A 24,897-nucleotide genomic window follows, 5' to 3' on the forward strand; every position below is an offset into this window, starting at 1 on the left:
TTTCGTGTCTGTCTGTGTTATACATTTATTAATGCCATATGGTTGATCATCTGTGTAGCTGTTTTCCTAAGTGGTTTCAGACAGCTAAAGACACATTTTCTTTATAAAAATATAGAAGTAAATATTTTCCACTATAAATACAAATGCAATTGATTATCACTACATAATATATTTGTTAAGCCAAAGATGCCCTCTACTCAATTTTAAGGAATTATTTATTGAAAGCGAATAAAGGCATAAAATGATAAGATATAAGTTCTAGAAGGTCATATCAGATTACTTAGTCCAAACCTCTCATTTTACAGATAAGGAAGATAATCCCTGTGTTTTAAAATTTAATATTTCTTATAGAGTTAATATTTGAGAAATGGTTAATATCTCCCTGAAGACCATTGTACTTCAGGGCTTTAGATTGAATGTGATATTTCACACATAATACAACTGTTGATAAATAAAGCATGTTGCAGTACTATTGTTCTACATGGGTTGTGAGTGCCCATAAAGAATGACTTTGGTAAAATATATGTCATGATTGTGTTCATCTGTGGGGGACTGATTATTTTCTTTCCAAAAAAATAGTGAAGATATATTAGAAAAGAATTCCCAAAGCTTCCATATTGTCTACCTGAAAAATATCCTTACTTACCTGTGGTGGTTTGAGTGCACTTTCAAATATGAATTAAGTAGTGTAGTCCTATGTTGAAAAAAACTGGACTATAAAGCAATGCATGAAAATGATTCTCCTGAATCAGAATAAGCTATTTTATATACTGAACACTTCTACACTCATTTTTTTGTCAACCAATAAAAGAACGTGTGTATGTAGTTACTTCTGAATTAACTTATTTCCAATAGTTAGATAAGCAATTGGGCAGCATGACCATAGGTTTGTATGTCTTTTGTAATGTGTGTGTAATATAACAGATATTACATCATGTTACTTTTTTTTTCTGGGGTACAGTTGAAAAGATCTCTAAAGGACCAATTATACTCTCTTGGTGGTCAAGGAGTTAAGATGATACAAATGATCTTATATCCAAAGTGCAGGTTTTTTACATACATAACCATTTTAAATATCAGTTAAATAAAGATTTTTTTAAAGGCCAAATAGGATATGAGAACAATAATGTATTTCCTTGAGAGAAAATTATTTTCAGAGAATTAGTTCAAAACAACCCATTAATAGATCCTACTCACAAAATTTATATGTCATTCCGAATGACAAACAGGACCCATTTTTTTAGTCGTCAAACCAGAAATTTAAGGCATAGGGTAGCTTTAGTTAATAATTGTTCTGCTTGACACCATTAAGATGCTCCACACTGTTTCCTGTTTATGCTCCTGTTTATACGTGCAAGATTCAGAGGTTCTTAAACCACCAGAAGTTGCTAGTTTTAATTCACCCACTTATTGTCATGGCATTAAGTTGTCAAAATTTTCAAAGTTGAAGCACCACCTGCATTGATTTTGCCTTACCTTTTCTAGCAGTTCAAATAATATTCCTTTAATAATTTCCAGTTGGTGATATAACAAAGAATCCATGGAAAATTGTAGTTATCTCAACAGAAATGCCAGAGGTGATGTTTTAAGTCTTGCTACTTAGAGTTCACACTACTGGCTCTCTAGGGCTTTAGAACCTCTCCATTGGCTCCTGTGGTTAGAGCTAACTCTGGAAGACTAAAATATGGAGATAAGTGTTTTGTGTCATCTTTATCCCCACCTGACTGATTTCATAAGACTAAGAGGCATCAGACACATTCAGATTAGAACACTGATTCAGAAAAACTGCAAAAAGCATATTCTAAAATATCCGTGGCTCTAGTATGTAATGTTATAGAAATGACTGGTTGGTTCTGTTTTTTTAGTGCCTCTGCATTCCACACTCCAATCAAGGATCTAAACCCATACACATTTCTAAAAAAGGAATCTATATAGTTTATAGATTGCAGGCATCTATATAGTTTAGATTGTAATGTGTACTTTATTGTATTATAAAACCAAGATCTATACTTTTGCTCTGAAAGAGGAGAGAAAAAAATGTCCAAAGTTGAGATATTAATTTTTATTGAAGCATCTGGTAAGGGAAAATTATTCTGATAAAGTTAAAGGCTCTACCAATTCAGAATTTGAAATACCCATTTCTGTTATTATATATTATATTATAACTACTTTCTTTGACACCTTTAAGAAATATTTATGATGCTTTTAATGAAAGTCCCTTATGAAAATGATATCGTTATATTTTATGTTAAAACTTATACCATTATATTTTATGTTAAAACTTATACCAAACAAGTACTTAAGATTATCTTTGAGAACAGAAGCACATCTGTTTTATCATACTTTTTTAATAACGGCAGAGAAATAAGTTATCAGTTCTACTTAGGACAGAGAGTACATTTCAATTTTTCTCCTAACAATGTGTGGAATTCTTTAAATGAATCCCAATGAAATTACACTTGTTCTTAGACAATTGTACTGTAATTCCAATAGGGTTGTTTCTATTTTGGGAGTAAGTCTTTAGAACAACTGAAAATTACACTGAGTAAAATAAAGTCTAAGATCCAAGTGCTTAAACTGAGCAGATAGAATCTATCCTCTGGGATACATAGGTCATCTGTGATTTTTGCCAACTGTTTGTATCATTAAATGGTCCATCATAAGTGCTCCCTTGTGCGTGCCATCCTCCTAGTATCATCTGTTCTAGCATCAGCCCATGGCATGAAATATGCACACTACAGAAACCACGATAGGATTCTAATTTGAAGACTGTCTCTTTCCAGTTGGATTGAGATAAGGGCATATGTCATACATAGCACAGCCACTGCGACAACTCACAGGGTTTCCCTCCCTGGCTCTAACCCCAGGTCCTAAGGCACTGTGTTCCTGAATTCTGCACAGCATATAGGCCTACCTGGGTGGTTATGGCAACAGATGTGTCACAGTGAATAAACATTGATTAAATGGTTAGCATCGCTGTGGCCTTAGGCATCTTACAACTTCTTAGGCTACTATCTTTAAAATGAGTTTGGAATGTACTTTTATGTTCAACTTTAGCTCTAATACTCTCTGGTCACCAAGATTCTAGGCAGAGACCTGTTAGTCACTCCTTCTACTTAAACTAGAAAAAAGATGGTATAAATGATTGTGCATTAAATTTACCATGAAATAGGATGAAAACACATAGGCTTTATTTGGAGACTATTTAATTTTATATATATTTGAGATTTTAGTACCTCACTTTCTAAATTGCTACATATGTTATTATGTATGTGTATACTGTATATAACTGTATAGATGGTAATAAACACTGAGTGGCCAGATTATTATGATCTCTGAACGCATAATAATCTGGCCACTAGAGAGTGTGTGTGTGTGTGTGTGTGTGTGTGTGTGTGTGTGTATTAGAGGCCCAGTGCATGAATTTGTGCATGGGTGGGGTCCGGCCAGCCTGACCAGGGGGAGGGGACATGGCGGTTGGCCAGCCTGCCTGCTGGTCAAACTCCTGGTTGAGGGGATAATTTGCATATTAGCCTTTTATTATATAGGATATACACCGAGTGGCCAGATTATTATGCGTTCAGAGATCATAATAATCTGGCCACTCAGTATATATTACATACAAACATCATATATTATTTATGTATTATATATGGTGAATGAATTGAGAAAAGTGTACTTTTCTGTAAGAGAGATTTTCTCCTAACATTTATAACTATTCACCTAGGTCAGAAGTGGCAAACTTTTTCTATAAAGAGCCAGATAGGCTTTGCAGACTATAGGGCAGTGATGGCGAACCTATGACACGTGTGTCAGCACTGACACGTGTAGCCATTTCTGATGACACGCGGCCGCTAAGGCGGCCGCATGCTGAGGATGAAACATTTGCTGCTCATGAGGATGAAACATTTGCGAAATAATGTTTTTTCCTCAAAGTGACACACTACCCGAGTTATGCTCAGTTTTTTGGCGAAGTTTGACACACCAAGCTCAAAAGGTTGCCCATCACTGCATAGGGTCAGGTCTCAGTCATAACTATTCAACTGCTGTTGTAGCATGATTAGTCATACACAATACATGCTGTTTTCATAAAGATTTATTTAGAAAAGAAGTGGTAGGCAGAACTCGGCTTGTAAGCCATAGTTAACTTCTGATCTAGGTCATATGAAAAAGAGTCTGGATATATTCACACTCTAATGAACTGTGCCTATTGCTATTGTGGCTCCATTTCTAACGTAGCAAACAATATCTAGAGAGATCACTTGTCTTAAGATGCTGATAATATTTTCCTTTTTACACATAAAAACAAAAACAAAAACATGGAATTCCAGCACAACTATCCATGCAATAATGTAGCATTATTCTCAAGTCTAAGGAAGCATAATTCATTAAATCAGAAAGTCATATACTATGATTTAGGCCTACACTCTTCCATTCTGTAGCCCTTCACTAAGTGTGACTATTTAAACAAGTGTAATTGATTAAAACTAACACAATTAAATGTTCTTTATTTTTTAGTTGTAGAAGACAAATTTCAAATGCTCAAAAGCCACATGATTCTAGTGGTTTTCATATTGGGTAGCATGGAGAACATGTTCCTTATTGTAGAAAAGTCTACTGGACAGTGATGATACTGGACTAAAACCACACATTCTACCATTGTAGACAAAAAGGCAAACATTCTCATAGAAGTGAAACAGGAATAAATTTTAAACTTTCAGAATCTATAATTATTCGGTTTGAGACATTCAAAGGTTTCTGTTTAATACTATTACCACAAAAATTTTCTAGAGATTTGCATCACTCCCTTGCATTATTCAAAAGGAAATCCCAATTCAGGGTCTATGTTGTAAATGTCACCCATCAAAGCTACTCAGTCGAATTGCTGAGGCCACCAAATTGCTTCTTGTTGACTTGTACTATCCAGACTTTATTAAATAATTTTAAGAATAATTAATTAAAAAATCTGAGCTTGTATGTCCTAAAAGGTTGGTGCCTCTCTCTCTTTTTCTCCATAAATATATGAAGTAATACTATATATATATATGTATGTGTGCATATATACATATATATGTATATATATATATGTATACATATATATATACACACACACACATATATATATAGTATAATATGCATATATATAATTTTATAATTACTGTTTCTCTATAAGCTCACTTCACTTCTAGCTCAGGGCATTAAAAATAATTTCATTTGTATTTATATAATGAAGGGCCTAAAGAAATTGAATTAATACACGTCTTGGCTTATAAATGGCTTTTATAACTTCATAAGTTCTCATTATTGAAATGTTTTAGAAATTTTAGAAAAATATTGAGATTCCAAAGGAAAATACACAGCAGGCTTTAATTTTTTAATCTAGTGAGAGGAAACAGTTTTGAATCAATTATCCACAGTTTCTAACATATAATCAAGGATTTTGACAATATTTAGATGTTGAATTGCCAAGCTATTAGCGACCAAAAAATTTGACTAGACATCCATATTAATAAACACCTGCTATAATAGTATAACAGATGTTTTGGAAGTACAGCTAACCCAAAATGTAAATTTTAAAAATTTTGGTCATATTTTTGCAACATGATACCTAAATTAATTTTCATGACCTTATCTTATTTGTTTTACTAAAATCCAATTGTGGAAATAATTTTTCTCAGTAACAAGTATTTTTTTAAATGATAAAAAAAGATTATCTATGAAAGCAAAGTTTAACAAATATTTAAAATTATGAGTCAAAAGTACATTAACAAATACTGATATATAGTGTGTGTGTATAAAATACTTATACATATCCTATATAATATAAGGCTAATATGCAAATTGACCTAATGGTGGGACACACCGGTCGCTATGACGCACACTGACAACCAGGGGGCAGACACTCAATGCAGGAGCTGCCCCCTGGTGGTCAGTGCGCTCCAACAGTGGAGCGCTGCTCAGCCAGAAGCCAGGCTCACGGCTGGTGAGTGCAGTATTGGTGGTGGGAGCCTCTCCCACCTCCGCAGCAGCACTGAAGATGTCCCACTGATGGCTCTCTGAGGGAGCGGGCCTAAGCCATCAGTGGGACATCCCCTGAGGGCTCCCAGACTTCAAGAGGGCACAGGCCTGGCTCAGGGACCCCCCCCCAAGTGCATGAATTTTGTGCACCAGGCCTCTAGTATATTACATTATTTAGGATTTAGTATTTTAAAATTTTTGATAATTGAAATTTAATACATGTAATTTTAATTTATACTAATATATGTAAATTACATAGATTTGTCATTTTTTACAAAATGCTTATTGTTGAACTGATGCACTCAATGTAATGTTTCTATTATATACTAAGCTATCAAAACAAATATATTCTCTTTCCTATGGGAGCATATTTCATGAAAATAATATTTGAATAAATTTAATAAATAAGCAATCTATATTATCAGTGAAACAAATGCATGAATAATACAAAAAAAGTATCTACAGTTGAGCTGAGGGGATATTCTAGTGTATAAATGTGTTTATTTTTTTCAATACAACTCCAATTATGGAAAATTTTCCAATGTAAATTTATAGGATATTTAGGGAATTATATATTTACTAAAGTATCTACTAGTTCATTATGCCAGAGTATTAAACTATTGGTCTTAAAGAATTACAACATTATATGTAGATATTAATAGCATTAATATATATCTATAGAAATTTGAAGTACACAAAATACTTCCATAGTCACTAACCCATTTAACTCAGGAAGTTTTTCCATGAGATGAACCAGACTGACATTACTACACCCTTTTAAAGATGTTAAATCTGACCCTTAGGTTAAGTATATAATGACTGCTTGTAAGTGATTCCTGTCCCCACCTTACCCAGTAAGATTGCAGCCCACTGACATGAGCAACCAGATTCCTGATGTTAACAGCATCAGTTTGGGCAGAGGCAGAAACTGCTTGTTAAATGGAGTACTAGAAAAATCCAAGGATCGCGATAAAAATAAGCAACTAAGGGAGCCATGTTATGGGTGCTACCTAAGGCTAAACACAGCCTGAAAGTTGTCTTTAGGGAGACAAATCTTGGTTTATAGAGAATGGATATATACACACACTTCAGGTGGTGAAAAATTAACCATAGTGAGTGTTTCAAAATTGATAATAACATGGAATTTATAGCACTTTCCACTTATTAACTGACTTATTTTTACCCACAATCATGGCTAAATGCTGAAACATCCAGTTCTGAGTTAAAGCTCCAATGTCATCTTGCTGTAAATGTCATTCTAACTCACGGGCCACCAGACTTCCACAGCCTATTTTGCACCGTGTCAATTCTGAGACCTTGGTTGGTCATACAAATTTGGCCTCTGAGTTTTAAAATCCCCTCCTCCCCTCTCTATTAGCTGCTGCTTGTCACTGTAATGATCTGCGAGGGCTCAGTTTGTTCTTCCAACATCTTCCTTTGTGCTCTTTGTAGTGGAGGTGAGTTGTGATGAGAACACTCTGCCCCTGTGCTTCTGCAGACCTGCCTTAAATCTTGATTATAGTTATCAGGTGTTTTTCCACTATTTTTTTTCTTCCTCTCTAGTTTGAGTCAAATACAGCCACCTTATTCGTCACTCTCATGTAATGAAGGTGTGTGTGTTCTTCTTCTTTGCGTGTTCATTGTTTAGTTTTTAAAATCCTCTTTCTTCGTCAGTATTCTAGGATGTATTTTTCAGAAAATACAATGGTGTCTTAATAAGTGTCAAATATCTGAATCTATTCTTGCAGGGTATGCATTCTGTGTTGCTCTGGAAGACGTTTAGGACAAATGTGAGGAATTTGGCAGATTTGTGCTCAATTTCAAGAAATAGCTAACAGTTAAAGCTGCCAAACTAACAAAAATAAACATATCTCATGGAGGCAAGGGTCTCTAGTGTGGAAATATTCATCAGAAATTAGAATCTATTAGTCATAGAGGTTGTAAAAACTATTTCCACAATTGAGAGAACCCAGACTGACCACCAAGTTCCATTCAACAATGTATTACTTTCTATAATTGTATAGTTCAAAGGCATTAGCGATTAGAAAGTGCTATGATTCATGTTCACTCTGATTGTTTTTCATTCACTTGTCTTACATAGTTTTATGCTTTAATATCTTTATTTAGGTTTAGAGTACTTAGCGAAAAGAGAAATAACTTCCTTTGGAAATACTCTGTGGCTCACTTACACATTTCTAGCTGGACTTTAAAATGCAAACGTTATATCTTTTCTCTTATCCACTTTATTTATTGCAATTATTTGCCTTCTGTTAATTCTGAACTCAGTACAGACATTAATTATTTTCTTTTTTAATATTATCCTCTGCCCTAACCAAATATTTGATGGTATTTACTCAGTTTTATTTTTATCTATTATATGTATCTTAAACTTATTTTTTTTAATATATTTTTATTGATTTCAAAGAAGGGAGAGGGAGAGAGAGATTGAAACATCAATGATGAGAGAGAATCATTGACTGGCTGCCTCCTGCATGCTCCCTACTGAGGATTGAGCCCACAACCCGGGCATGTGCCTTTGACTGGAATCGAACCCAGGACCCTTCATTCTGCAGATCAATGCTCTGTTGATTGAGCCAAACCTACTAGGGCTGAAACGATCTTATTTTTTACATGCTTATTTGCTTATTAACTTTACCACATTCCATTAGATTTCAAGCATCAAGGATGCAAATCTCTATAAGACATCCTGGTCTATAGTTAAAATGCATAATAGTTATATTTAATGAATAAATTTATAAATAAACAGATAACTAAATATACTACTTTTCTGCTTTTGCATCCATGCAGCTAAAGATAATAGGGAAGGTCTTTCCAAAAGGTCTTTCAGTTGGAGTGACATTTCATCTAGTTATTCTATATTACAGAGAGTCGGGGCCTTGTCTTACTTGTATTTTTTTAAATTGATTTTAGAGGAAGGGAGAGGGAGAGATAGAAACATCAATGATGAGAGAATCATTGAACGGTTGCCTCCTTCATGCCGCCTACCAGGGATCAAGCCTGCATCCTGGGCGTGTGCCCTGATTGGGAATCGAACTGGTGACCTCTGGGTTCATAGGTAGACGCTCAACCACTGAGCCACACTGGCAGGGCCCTTATTCATACTTTTGTCCATGCATGATATTGTCTAGCAAGGAACCTCACACATAACCCATAATCAATAATGATTTGTTAATTGTACAAGTTAACACACTTCATGGAAGAGAAATAGCATTTCCTAAAAAGCCTTAGGAAACTGGAATCTTTATGATTAAAGACAGGAGAAGGAGTGGTTGTGTTTGAGAATAAAAGGAACTGGCCACCTGGGACAGCATAAGCATAGGGCAAGAATCAGAAATAACGGGTTTTACTGACCTCCTGCTCTGCCAGTTCCTGAGTGTGTTCACTAGATTGGGCCACTAGCTCATATGAGCATCAGTATTTCCTTTTGTAATTGGGGCTGACAGTCTCTGTCATTCTATACTGCAGGTTTGTTACATATATCAAAATGAAATAATTTGTGGAAAAGTGCTCTTTAGTTTGTACAATACAATTGACATTTACTATTATGGGTAACATTAAACCAACAGTGTACTAAGGTCCCCTTTTTCTCCACATCCTCACCAGCACTTGTTTTTTGTTGATTTATTGATGAAGCCTTCTGGCAGATGTGAGGTGATATCTCATTATGGTTTGAATTTGCTTTCCTCTGATGATGAGTGATTTTGAGCATATATTTATCTATCAATTGGCCATCTGTATGTTCTCTTAGGAGAAGTGTCTATTCAATACGTTGCCCATTTTTAAATTGGATTGTTTGTCTTCCTGGTGTTGACTTGTATAAGTTCTTTATATACTTTGGATATTAGCTCCTTATCAGATGTGTCTTTGGTGAATATGTTCTCCCATTCAGCGGGTTCCCTTTGCATTTTGTTGATGATATATTTTGTTGTGCAGGAGCTTTTTAGTTTGATATAGTTCCATTTGTTTATTTTTCCCATTGTTTCCCTTACCCTAGGAGATATATCATATATATTGCTATGAGAGATGTCTGAGATATTACTGCTATGTCTTCTTCTAGGATTTTTATGGTTTCACAACTTACATTTTAAATATTTTATCCATTTTGAGTTTATTCTTGTGTATGGTGTAGGTCTCTTTATATTTCTATATTTGTTTTATAATGTACATAATTTAATATTAGCACAATAGTATGCATGTGACATAAATAAATATATATAGAGAGCGGATGAAGGTAAGAGATGTGTTATCTCATTCTATGCTTGAAAGAGAAAGCTGAAAAAAATCCCCAAAGCAACCTATTTGCCTAAAACTGTGGATATTTCTGTTTAAAGCACCAAAAGTTAAATATTATGAGGGGATGTCTTTAGAATGCCAGCTTCTGGTATAAAATATGTTAGCCTTCTTGGAACTGATCCCATTGGATAGTAAAAATATTAATGAGCTTATCCTGTGGGAAAATAACATTATTTCCCATTAAGAAAAAAATAAATTATCCGGCAGCAGTGTAAGCTATAGAAATGAATTCTATAAGCTCCCACTTTAAAGCTGCAGATTCTGATTTTATTCAGGGTAACATCCTATCATGTGGCTGTTCATTTCCTATTTATTTTTCTTCCTAAATAACCCCACTTAATTGGAGATCCAGGATCTCACATTTCAAGAAACATTTTAAAAAATAAACCACTGAGATTTAGGGAGGAGTTCTTGGCAGGAGAGAACAGCAGCCATCTCAGTCAATATGCTTTAAAAAATAAATAAATTGGCAAACATTTGATGCCTATTTTTAGAAAGAGAGAACTGGCAGGCCTTGAATGAAATAAACTCCCTATAGAAACAGGTGAAGGAGATCCGTGGTCTAATATGTTCTGACATTGAACCAAGGCACACTGCTGGGGCATGACCAAAATACCCAATTCTACCACAGAGCAAAAAGGTCTAGAGAGTAAAAAAAAGAAAGAAAGGAAGGAAGGTTGGAAAAAAAGAAGGAAGGACAGAAGGAAGGGAGGATAAATATCTAAACTTAGGCTTTCTTTTATTTGTCTTAAGTAATTTTGGTTGAATAAGAAATGAATCATTAAGCATACAATTCTAAAGTAGTTTATATATGTTTTTTTAACATAGTTTAGTCTGATAGCAACATGTGACCCTGCAGACTGAGTTATTTAATATGAAAACAGATCCAAACACCTAGGTATTGTATGGGTCTATATTATTCCAAAGCAAGAGATTTTTAGGGCAAATATCAGCACATGCAGAATGAGCATGGATCACCCAGCTGGGCACGATGCTGGGCAACTACTGTTTTACAATTACATTGCTTTACTACCTTTTAATTGAAGAGGCATTAAGTATGTTGTCTCACATAGCATTAGATAAAACATTAGGACTTATAGAGAGACACAGTGAAAAAATAATGTGCATGTGTAAACTAGAGATGTTCATTTCATTCAAATTTTTAAATAATACCCTTTTTAAAAAATCAGCTTCAGGTCACTGTACAATAATTTAATAAAGCATGTAAGTCAATGGAGAGATGCAATACTAACACATTAACGTTAAAACCAGCTGCATAAAACAGTGTATCTCAAGTCAATCTGAATAAGCCATCTGAAAATGGGAAGCTTTATAATGTAGTAAAACTTAATAAACTGTAGCTCTATCTGACTAGACTGGGGGAGGGAGGGCATGCCAAAGACCTACTGGTAGTATTATCATCTTGGAAACAACAACAAGGCTGGAAACTGGTGGCAAGCCAGATCCTTGGACCACTGTGGACCCAATCTATTCGCTGTGATAAACCTTCACTAAGTTGGTGGCCCCTGCACCCCCATATGTCTCTTCAATTGGACCTTAGGATAACACTGGTCCATGATTAGAATAAGAAGAGCGTAGGTATGAAAGCTTTAAGAAAGTCAAACATTAAGCAATGAAAGCTGAATTATATTCTTTTCATAAACTGAAAATGATTATCTTCTGAACCCATCAAGTCTGGGCTGCTATTAAAGAAGCAGGAGCAGCTAGTATAACACCGTAGTGTAAGGGGAAGCTGGAAAAAATGGCCAGGCTCTGTAAGAGATCATGTATATGATTAATGCTGAGGCCAGTGCCAACAGGAATAAGAGGGACTCCCACAGTCAGAGAGTGCAGTTGTATTTACAGTGCAGTGGCTTTGATTAATGTGCACACTCAGGGAGGTAATGTGTGGAAGGCGAGAAAAGACCTGTTTTCAAATGTTGGTGCCGAGTTCAGATTTTCTATTATATCCTGAGAGGTATTGATGACTAATGACTTACAATCTTATGGGGGATGGGGAAAGGCTGGTGCTAGAGAGCTTGCTTTCCTATGCATGAGAGAAGATAGAAATGGATTCACTTGTCAGTCCTCACTACCCATATGAGTCTGGAAGGCCACCACTGAAAAATGTATCCCTTACTTCACAGTGTCAGTAACCAATTACTTCCAAAGTTTTCTTAAGTGATATTAACTATAATTACAATCTTTCCCCTAAATGACCCCTTTAACTAAGCAGCTGGTATAGTTTCTGAATGTCTTATGAGAATATTTTCCAGAGTTTTCAAGGACTGTACGTCTCAAAGAAGAAATGAGTACTTATAGTAATTATTTGAAAAACTCCCCCTCCCAAAAAAAGAAAAACGAAAAACTTTCCCTATCTTCCCGCAAGTAAGACTTCTTCCCTCTTCTTGCCCCAGGCTAGACTCTGACACACACAGTGGTTTGTGTGTTTCCTGTGTAGCCCAGGACAAGGACAAGGCATGCTAATATTAATGTGTGGTAAATGGGAAGGAAATTCTTGAGTTGGCCTGAAGGAAAAACTAGAGTTGCTAGTTGCATGGATGCTGATTCTCACTGTTCCTTCTATAACCCAGAACTGGTGTCACCCTTGTATCTGTTATTCTCCTGATCTTTCTTCACACAGGCTCCTTGTATTAGTGCCTATTGATTTTTTGGTGCGACATTTAAACAACTTGTTTAATTAATCTAAAACTGGGCTTAGATCACTGGAAACCATGTCTACTCATATACCACAGTTTTCACCAGTGCTAGGATTCCCTACTGGCTTCCTTTTTGGTTCTAGATAACTTCTGATGGTCAATGCTGGGGTCCCACCACTGGCTCCATTTCTCTCTGAGTCAAAAGTCAAAAGTCAAGTTGAGAGGGAAAAAACAACTGTGACTTTCTTTTCCCCCAAAAGTATCTCTTTCAGCCCCAAGTAGAATGGAAAAAAAAAAGGAAAGATAAGTGTCAGGTAGTGGTGTAATCACAACAACATCAACAGCAGCAATAATAATATTACTAACTTTGAAAGTATTCTCCTCAGGCTGATCACCAAAAAGATCTCTAAAATCAGCCCTATCCTTTTTTCATAAATACAACACTGAACATGAAAGACTATTATCACCATGTACAAAGTAAGATGTATGTAATTTTTAGTTTTAATAATAGACCGTGTACATTGTAACAATTTTAAACCAAAAACAGAATTGGTTTTCTGCCCAAGCAGAGTATAGTTCTTACCATTTCAGCTGTATTGGTGAAGAGCCTTGGTACTTTCTCAAATTTTCCCACCTACTTGATGGCATCCAAAATTCTCTTCAAAGGAAACACAGATTTTGTTGCTAAAATAAAAGTCAGGATTATAGCACCCCTGGGAGTATGTGCAGAAATGCTGTAAGTTCATAAAGCCTTGTTTGCTTTTCTCCATGTGCCCAAATGAAACGCATTTCCAGCCTTCTTTCCAGTGGCATGGGTCTGTGTGTCTGGATTCTAAAACATTGGTCAGAGTAATGTTTCCTAATTCTTATCCTGATCCCTAAAGTTTCCTCTGATATCCTCAATCTTTTCCTGTGTCAAATGTCTGAATGAAATGAATCCATACACAGGTTGTGATGCCTTAAAAAGTAGGTTTACTTGTAATAGATGGAGCCTGGGTTCTTAAATGGCTATGTGGTGTATAGCCCATCACCCACAGAACACCTTGCTAATGATGTAAAAGAGGAATATTCTTTACTGGGATAAGGACTAAAATATTTTGATGTTGTTAGGCTACTCTGAATAATACGAAATAAGGAAAACAAATGAATATATATGGATATATACATATATAAGAAATATATATCCTCCTATATAATAAAAGGCTAATATGGAAATTGACTGAACAGTGGAACAACCGGTCACTATGATGTGCACTGACCACCAGGGGGCAGATGCTCAATGCAGGAGCTGCCCCCTGGTGGTCAGTGTGCTCCCACAGGGGGACCACCACTCAGCCAGAAGCTGGGCTCACAGCTGGCAAGCACAGCAGCGGTGGCAGGAGCCTCTCCCGCCTCCACAGTAGTGCTAAGGCTGTCCGACTGCCAGCTTACTGCTCCCCATGGGGAGCGGGCCTAAGCCATCAGTCAGACATCCCTCAAAAGCTCCCGGACTGCAAGAAGGTACAGGCCGGGCTGAGGGATCCCCTGAGTGCATGAATTTTGTGCACCTGGCCTCTAGTATATATATGTCCCTTTTTCATGGGACAACATTTCTTTCAGACTTGAATCTCAAAGTTTCTTCTAATTACTCAAGAAGTTAGCTGTTTATTCACTAGCTGATTTTGTAAGGAATTTTATAAGGTCCTCCAAACTTGAGAATGATACATTATAAGAGAAAGTAACATCCAAGGGGAAAGAGTTGCCTAATTAAAAATTTGTGTTTTAACAGTAGAAGAACAATGTGTCCTGTCTTGAGTTTATTTCCTCTCTTTACCTCATCATTTTCAGTTGCTTCTGTGATAATTAGTTTTTTTTATTTTGTATCTAATGTCAGAATTACAAGTAAGAGAATTATAAAGCTAAGTCATAAATCTTGGGAAATTCATACTACCAACAAATCTATCCATTAAATGTAAATCAATTCCTTATAAGGAGTTAAAGAATAATCTTAAACAACAATAATGACTAAACACATACATAAACACAGTTTATAGGTATAAATATATATTTATATATTTATAAATACATATTTATAAATATATAAATATATTTATAAATTAATATTTATAGCCAAGCTCCCCCCGCCAGCAAACCTCCTGCAGTTCGCATCCCCATCTGGCAGGCCCCAGCCAGCAGCCAATAGGTCCTGGCCAGCCCAGCCCAGATTGGGACTGGGTGAGTCAGCCCTGATAGGCCCTGATTGCCAGCCAGGCCGAGGATCCCACTCACGCATGAATATTGTGCACCGGTCCTCTAGTTTTATATATATTTTTTCTTAGTAAAAGGATATTGAGGTGTAAGAAGAAACTCAATATAATCAAGCTAGACCATATTATCTGGAAAGTGATATAATTATTGTATAAAAATTTTAAAAGTCACCTATAAAATAAATAAATATAATATTATTAGTCACTAAATAAAACATCATTACTTGTAAAGGGATGGGGAAAGAAAAAATAAACATCTGCTGCATACCTAATATGTGCCCAATGTTGTGTTAAATATGTGATTTGTATGTATCCTTACCATGTGGCAAGTATCACAATCATTATTTTAATGAAGAGGTAATAAGCTCAGAACAACCAAGTCATTACCCAAGACTACATGGCTAACACATGTCAGCACCGGGATGCAGACACAATCTATTTCCCAAGTCCATATTTACTTCACTCTACTTTATTGGAGCACTGAATTTGAGTGTTAGAATTAAATAAAACAAATGTCTAACACTAAGATTCTAGGAGAAAAAGTTATATTTGTTGTATTAGAAATAAACATCAAAGTGCAATCTCTGATATGGCGTTTGTAATGGCTGAGTTTGAGTCTAGTGATTATATCCAGGGAGAAAGGAAGAGGGGGGAAAGGTACCTGGGTAAATCATAATGAAAAATAATATCTTATGAGAAAAATCCCAGGAGAGCAAACTATTGATGTTATTTCAACCATTTGCCATGATTTTAAAAGTCTATGTAATGTAGTATATTTTGGGGGAACTGGGACAGATTTAGGTTGTGTTCCTTGAAGCTACTGTGTGGAATGAAGTCACTATTGCTGGACCTCCTAAATACCCAGCACCTATATCTAACCCTCATCTTTGCTCTCTGTTGCTTTCATGGTGACTCCCATCATGTCTTAAGGAGATCTTTTAAAATAATATAATTCCATCTTTATGTGTTTTATTGGAAGACATATAGCATAGTCATTGAAAGCAGATTCGATAATCAGTTCCCCTGAATTCAAATCCTGTCTCCAATACTTAAAAGCTGTTGAACTTGACAAAATATAAATTTAACGTCTTTGTTCCTCAGTTTCCTCATCTGTGTGATGAGGATAATAATAATTCAAAAATCATAGGGTCATGATAATGATCAAATTAGTTTGTGTAGAAAACGCTGCCTAGCACATAGCAAATGCTAAATGTGCTAACTATTATGTAACAAAATATATGCTATCATTGTTTTCATCTATTAACTTTTCACAATGTCTTGGGATTTATATATACATATCAAAGGAAAAGACAATTAAAGGGAATATTCTGGTCTTGAAATGGGGAATAATATGTTATCAAAGATTTAGGGACTACAAAAGATGTAATTAACCTTTTTTGTTTTATTTTTAATTAGTAGCAGAAAAGACCAATTATTTCAAATTTATTCTCAAGGCCTAAAAGACAAAGTCAGTCCATGAAACTATTTGATATTTTCTATTATTAAAGCAATTTTCTAGTTGGTTGAGTTGTTACTGAGCAGCTGTATCATCTTGTTATTACTTATGCTAATTAAGAGAAAGAAGGGAGGGGTGGATGCCAGAAATGGGGTGAGGACAGGGAAAGAAATAAGAATCAAGATTGGAGTAGTGTCAAACATAACTCAAAATGTTATTGCACAAATAACATTTCAACCGCTTTCACTTGCATTAATAAAAATTTTCGATGGCGTCAACATCACTGGGTGATTGCAGCCCTTCCCATTATACCTTCTCACCTATAATTTAATGATTCATTGGCCACCTCTAGTCCAGAGCTTCATCTGCCCTCCTTCTGGGGGAAATATATTATTAAGGATTTCTGGCCTCTGGTTCCTTTAAAATATTTCCAAAGTCTATCCCCTCCTCTTCTGGGTATCTTTCTCTGTAGGATCCAGGCTCAATGATTTAAGACACAATTTGCTGACAGGAGATCCTGAGAACCCATTATGAAAATGAAGGCAGCAAACAACCTTTGAACGTATTTCCCAATTTAAAAAGCCTTCATTACATAGCACATTTCAGGCTGAGAATGTTAAAAAATTTATCACAGTTTCAGTAATTGCAGCTTCCTCTGGAAGCCTGGCATGATATGGAATCATTTGTAAAATGTGAATTCTGTTTGGCGTTCAGTAGGAAGCTTGCCAGGCAATACATTTAATTAGGAACACGGCGAAGGGAGTAATTGCAGTCTGTCATAATGTATTATCGTTACTTTTAAGTTCTCCATGTGTTTAGGACAGTGGTCTCATAACAAGGTGTGTATTTAAATTTAGAGGTAATTTCCCTCTCATTGGGCCAGCGATTTTATATGGGGAAATATATTATTTTGAGTGGGAAGGTACATTAGCCGCATTCCTTAGACATAACTCTCTGTCCATTGTTTAAACTCAGAGTGTTAGCTGCTCTCCTTAGAAACAGCCTCTGTCCATTGTTTAAGGCCTCGGAAGCTGATGCATTGCCCTTTCGGGAGCTTAGCCAGCTTTATTTAAGTTTAACTTTCTCCGGAGATGCATAGAAATAATGAAATGCAATGCCTTTCTTGGGAATAACCATGTACATAACATCTAGCCCCGCCTGAGACATAAATTTGATAAGAACAACTCAAATACTGTATTGATTAATGTTGATGTTTTTAAAAATTACAAAGCAACATGTGTCAGCAGATTTTTTAAAAAGAAGTATGATGATGGCCATCTTCGGAGGCCAGCTTTCCATTGTGTTAGACGTGATGTTCCATTTTATAGGGAAACTTGCTTATAATGAGTTTGAGAGGCACCACAGAAAAAGAGCAATGAAAGGGCCTGCTTGGCACATGCATTTTGGCCTTCAGTTTCCAGGTAGAGAATACTCAGACCATTTATCTTTGCATGAATCCCCTCCATTGGTCATAGTCTCCTTAGTGAATTTCCTCTAATAACAAGTCATTAGATTTAACATTACGGCATCTACCCTCAGGACCAGTCCACGGTGTAAATAAGACATGAACAAAGACTGTTTTCATTCTCTTTTTCTTCTCAGAATCTTTCTTTTCTCACTCTGACCCGTTTACTCTTCCTTCCCACCTCATCACTCTCCCTTCACCCACCAAAGCATCAAAACAATTATAATACACAGATGATGTATTATAAAATTATACATTTGAAACCTATATAATTTAATTAACCCTTGTCACCCCAATAAATTCAATAAAAATTGTAAAAGCAATTATGATAGCGTTTCCTTCAGGGCCCCATTCTCTGAAAAACAAGGAATAGAACCCAAATAATTAGAACAGCCAGTATTTGACACTCAGTAGAGGATTAGGAATTGGACATAAGGAAGTAAGGAGAGAGGAGTGGTTTTAGGTAGATAGACAGTTACATTCTGGTAATCATTCATTTATTTCTGAGGAAAGAGAAATCAGAAAAATATCTCCTTATCTCATCCCTCTACAAAAATGTCAGCAGTGCACTTCTTTCCTCTTAATTACCTTGTAAAATCCCTAAAAGGGCACAACATTTATTCAGTGGCATTAGAAATCAAGATTATTTTAAAATAACAACCACAATAACTTGTACTATTGAATGCTTGCCTTGTTTAAAGCATTTCTTATTTAATACTGAAGTCTAATTGAGGCCTACCTAAAACTGAAATATATAAAACTAATAGCCAGTACTTTGGGGTACAAATCTGTGTGTGCTTATGGGATGTGTGTATGTGTATATTAGCATGAACCACTTCAACTAATAGGTATTCTTTTACTTTAAGGGGCAAAGGACCACTAAAGCACACGACTGATGTGATCTATGCAGCTAAAATGATATCAGAATCGGGATCAAGGATGGATGTCCTCGCTCGACAGATCGCTAACCAGGTGAATTTTCTACAAATGCATGTGGTGAAAGCCTATGTTAATTGTTTTCTGCCATTTCAATGTTAATTTTTAAAAGTTGAAATTTTAATCTATTGGATTATTTTTTATTATTGAACTAGAGGCCTGGTGCACAAAATTTGTGCATGGGGATGGAGGGTCCCTCAGCCCGGTCTGCACCCTCTCGAAATCCGGGACCCCTCAGGGGATGTCTGACCTCTGGTTTGGGCCTGATTAGGGCCCAAACGAATTCTGGGACCGCTGGCTCCTAACCGCTCTCCTGCCTGCCTGATTGCCCCTAACCACTCTGCCTGCCTGCCTGATTGCCCCTACCCACTCGCCTGTCTGCCTGATCGCCCCTAACTGTCTCTGCCTTGGTCCTTACCTCCATGGCTTTGTCCGGAAGGATGTCTGGAATGACGTCTGGAAGGTCATTTGGCTGTAAGGTCTAGTTCAGTGGTCAGCAAACTCATTAGTCAACAGAGCCATATATCAGCAGTTCCACGATTGAAATTTCTTTTGAGAGCCTAAAACCGACTTCTGCGCATGGACCACCAAGTTTCAATCGCACTGTATGTGTGCGTCCACACGTGGTATTTTGTGGAAGACCCACACTCAAGGGACCAAAGAGCTGCATGTGGCTCGTGAGCCGCGGTTTGCCGACCACTGGTCTAGTTAGCATATTATGCTTTTATTATTATAGATTATTTTTAAATTTTATTCAGTAATTAATACACAAGTAGTGGACAATTCATTCTAAGGAAGCTTAGGGCATTATTATTATTACTTAGAACTTGATTATTTCTAAGATTTTGAGTTTCATATATTCAAATTATTTTAAATATCAGCTTTTTAATTTTCAAATATATTCCATTGGCTTTAATATCCAATGTTAATATTTTTCCTTAATACTTTATATTTCTTATTTTTGCTCTTCAAAAGTAATACTTTTGAAAATTCTATTATGTTATGTTTTCTGAGTCAACAATATATTCTGGCATCCTATGTAAAATTGTAAGGTAAGTAGTAATTATTAAGAGTACTCAAGTGAAGATTTAAAATGTAGGGGTATATAATACTTATAGAGACTGATGATTTATATACTTGGTATTTTTCTTTACATTTCTCTCATTTATATTTCAGTTTTCGAAGCAACATCTACATTATTAGAGTTACCTTTTGTCTAACATGAAAGTTAAGAAAGTCAGTTTTTAGTTATGGTATAGGCATATTTAATTGATATTTCAAACTGAGATGTAGTATTACTTTGCAGGTTTGATATTATTCAACTTTATAATGCATATTTATCTCCCTTTGGGGGAAAGGGGCACTATTCTTTTTGACTTTGTAACTATTCCATATTATTTATAGCTTACATACTTTTATTGGGATGCTTATTATTATTTACTCTTTTTATCCTCTATTTTTTAAAACATGAAGAACTTTCTCTTATTAGATATTGTATTTGTGGATATAAGGAGGAGAAATAAATAAGAAATAACAAATAGTTTTAAACATTCTTTTTTTTCTTTATTGATTAAGGTATTATATATGTGTTCTTATCCCCCCAGTGCCCCCCTCCCCCCCGCTCATGCCCTCACCCGCCTTGGTTATGCTTATATGCATGCATACAAGTCCTTTGGTTGATCTCTTACCCTTACCCTCACCCTCACCCACCTTCCCTCTGAGGTTTGAGCTTTTTGAGTATACACACACACACACACACACACACACACACACACACATATATGCACACACGCGCGCACGCACACATACACACATATTCAGTGTCTAGCTACTCTAAGCATTATAAACATTTTATTAATTTTTTAGGATTTAGTATTTATAGTTAAAAACAAATTCTATGCTAATATGTGACCAAATGACTGAAGCCAAAATGTGCCATGGTTTTCTATATTATGTCCAATCCAAGTTGAAACTGAAAATGAATTGAAAACAATTCTTTATTAAAAAATATATATTTTATTGACTTTTTACAGAGAGGAAGGGAGAGGGACAGAAAGTCAGAAACATCGATGAGAGAGAAACATCGACCAGCTGCCTCCTGCACACCCCCCACTGGGGATGTGCCCGCAACCAAGGTACATGCCCTTGACCGGAATCGAACCTGGGACCTTTCAGTCCGCAGGCCGACGCTCTATCCACTGAGCCAAACCGGTTCTGGCTGAAAACAATTTTTAAACTCAAGATAATATTAGTCTATGCATTAAAAAATGTCAGATCATAGTTTTCCAAATATAACTCTCACAAGTCAGTATAGTCAGTGTAGATCATATGAGTCTGTTGTCCTTTATCTCTGACATAATAAAAGAGATCCACTGTATTTTTTTTTTCTTCACCTGAGGATATGTTTTTATTGATTTTAGGGACAACGGGAGAGAAAGAGAGAAACACTGATTGTAGGAACTAAACCTACAACCTAAGTATATGCCCTGACCTGGAATCAGTCTTCTGGTACATGGGATGATGCTCCAACCAACTGAGCCACCCAGCCAGAGCAAGTCCCACTGTACATTTTAACTATACCTTCCATAGATACCTTTTTTGTCTGTGTTTTAGAAACCTCAGTTTGCTAAAGTGTGGCAAAGATAGACATAGCAAAGAAGGAAAATGTTCAAAGTATGCTGAGATTTCTACATGTAAAATCATCTCAAATTGATGACTAACCAAATTTAACAGATGATAGAGAGGGAAAAGGCACTCTTTATTGAGATAGTAAATTGAATGGAAAAATGGTTTTATAGTAGGCAAGATGGATTATGAGATAGTTGAGGGTTCTATGTGTTGGGTGTGAAATGTTGATAAGATAATAAAATGAATAAATGCAATAGGTATGTGGATCTTCTGAAGACAGACCTGGATGATTGATAATTATTTTTTAAATTTTAATTTTGTAAGTGATAGATGAAGCCAGGACAGAGTATACTATTATCCAGGAAGAGGGAAAGAGTGAAATGATACCCAAGAACAAAAACTGAGAACACCAGAAGGGCAGCATTGAAAATTGTTAGAAGACATGTTCCCAAATAACAAGAGAAGGAGATGGGGTTACAGGGTTGAAGAAGTGTTGTTGTGTTGAGGGATTTTACGTTGACAGATTCAAGGATGAAAACATTAAAAGTGCAGAAGTAAATGGGACAATTGATGCCATGTGACCCTGAGGAAGGTGAAATCAGAGCCTCTGGGCTGGAGCACAGGTAGAGAAATGAGTCCATCCTGGGTAGGGGAAGGTCCTGGACACACTGTTCACAATGACAGTTCACAATGACACCTCATACTTTTCATTGGCAAACTTTGCCAATTTAGCAGAAATTAAACTGTTGTCTGTAATTGCAAAAGTCATTTTAAGTGTTTTTAAAATAAAGTTTATATTCTAGTGTGGGCAAAAAATAGCTGAGCTTTCGAATAAAGGTCTTTAAAGTAATCATTTTTCTAATTCACTCTTAAAATTCAAACTGAAAGGTAATAAATGTTTTTTACTTTTCTTCTCATTCCTAAATGAAGTATTCTGCATTGGGACCAAGCATCTTACTAGAATAGTGAAAGCTGGTTTAGCATGAGAAAACCACTTAGGCTGGCATGCCATCTGCTTGCCTGTAGTGAGAGTCCCAGTAGTTATAAAACATAAATTTAGAAGAAAATATATCCATGCATTAAAAAGCTAACCAGATGTCCTGGTCAACATCTCCTACTTTAATAAACTGGGAAATACCCAAACTGTTATGATAGTCTACTACTTGATTTGTCTAGAAATCCCCCCTTGATTTGTCTAAAAAATAAAATTTGCATAAAATAACTTTTAAAGAGTTCCTTTAAAAGTTACTTTATGCAAATTTTATTTTTTAAAAAGTCAAGGGCAAGAATGTTTTACAAATATAAGGCTCAAACTTTTTTTTATCACCGTCATGTAAAAATATAAAATGAGGGGAAAGATTATTTGACTTTAATAAAGGTTTGGCAAATAGGAACATTTTAAAAAAATATATTTTTTAATTTTTCAATTATAGTTGACATACAATAGTATATTAGCTCTAGGTGTACAACATAATTACACATTTATATAACTTATATGAGGAGATGACCCTGATAAGCCAAGTATCCATCTGACATCATACATAGTTATTACAATATTATTGACTATATTCCTTGTGCTGTTTGCATCCCCGTGACTGGCAATTTGCATATCTAATCCCTTCCCCTTTTTCATCCATGCCCCCAACTCCCCTCCCTCCTGACAACCATCTGTTTGTTCTCCATATCTATGAGTTTTAGTTTTGTTTGCTCTTTTCTTTTTTTAGATTCCACGTGTAAGTGCAATCATATGGTATTTGTCTTTGCCTGACTTATTTCACTTAGCATAATACTCTCTAGGTTGATCTATATTGTTGCACATGGCAAGGTTTTGTTCTTTTTTTATGGCTGAGTAATACCCCATTGTGTACATACCATCTCTTTTTTATCCATTAGAGGCGCATTCTTTGAGTGCAATGATTCATTCTCCTGATTCTGCTTCTAGGTGGTCAAAACCAACCAGAAAAGCTTTCCAAATGTCAATAGGAAGAAGGCTGTAATAAATTTTGCTTTATAGAATTGACCAATTAGTATGCTTTTAGTGCTTCAGTTATAAAGTTGACTAGCATTGTTAGGTGTAAGCAAGATTTTCATCAATTCTGGAAGTAAAGGGTAAAGCTAGCTCAGGCAACTTTTAATTTCAAAAGTTCAACTTCACATTTTCTGCTCATTTGAATCTTTCTTTTCTTAACAGAATTCTAAACTCTTTGAGTATGGTGCTGAAAGAATCCCTTGAGAGAGATTGTATGTTTTTCTTGGTGGTGGCAACATTGGTAATTGGTTAGGGTTTAATTATTAATTTGCAAGTTCAATCTTATCAGCTATGATATAGTGGTGCTGGTCTTTAAGGAGAAAATCCTACAGATAAGAGTGTCCATTTAGGAAACCAATATACAAATCAGGGTGGCAATTTACTGTTCACTATCCTATGTAGTAAAAGTGTAATATGCAAATTAACCAAATGGAGGAATGACCAGTTGGCGGGGCCAGCCACTTGCCGTTGGTGCAGTCCCCTGATAGGCCTGCCTAGTCACCTCCTGAATTTTCGTGCACTGGGCCTCTAGTATAACATAAAACTGGTAAGAAGACTAATACTGTTCCTAAACTATAGAGGTAGGTAAGTATATCCAGATGATGTCAGTTTGAATACTAGCTCTACCATTTATTAATTGGACAATCAATTAATCTCTCTGTGCCTGTTTCCTTCTTTGCTAAATGGGGATAATTAGAGACCCTACCTCATGTAGTTGTGTGATTATTAAAAATAGTTAGGATAGGTAAAGTACCTGGAACAGTATATGACAGATAAAACACTACATGTCAGAGATTATCATTGAGTTCATAAGAACAAAGAATAGATAAGGCTGTTACACAATGAGAACAAAAAAATGGTGTTTTCAATTAATGTCATGTAGAAGAGATCTGATGCAGGGAATGAAACAGAATACAAAATACAAATTATCTTTAGATAATTAATATGCTCTATCAAAACTTAGTTTGCAAATATGCAAAATGACAATATTTAGATCTGAGGATACACCATATTTTCAAGATCCATCCATGTTGTTGCAAATGGCAGTATTTCATTTTTGTCTTAAGACTGAGTAGTATTCCATTGTAAATATGTACCATGTCGTCTTCATCCAATCTTGATAAGCAAAATAAGTTAGACAGAAA

The 24,897-nt window shown here is 35.7% G+C and overlaps 1 protein-coding gene across 3 annotated transcripts in view; it reads left to right on the forward strand.

Annotated features, from left to right (window-relative positions):
* The window catches only part of CTNNA3 (catenin alpha 3), a 1,396,025-nt gene that overhangs the window by 1,304,475 nt on the left and 66,653 nt on the right, over nucleotides 1-24,897 (forward strand). For all 3 annotated transcript variants that reach the window (XM_079794118.1, XM_079794119.1, XM_079794120.1), the window contains one exon: nucleotides 19,026-19,131. In XM_079794118.1, coding sequence (XP_079650244.1) covers nucleotides 19,026-19,131 — 106 coding nt within the window. The remainder of the gene's footprint in view (nucleotides 1-19,025; nucleotides 19,132-24,897) is intronic.

The sequence above is a fragment of the Cnephaeus nilssonii genome, assembly GCF_951640355.1.
Source record: "Cnephaeus nilssonii genome assembly, chromosome: 16".
Classification (NCBI taxonomy): domain Eukaryota; kingdom Metazoa; phylum Chordata; class Mammalia; order Chiroptera; family Vespertilionidae; genus Cnephaeus; species Cnephaeus nilssonii.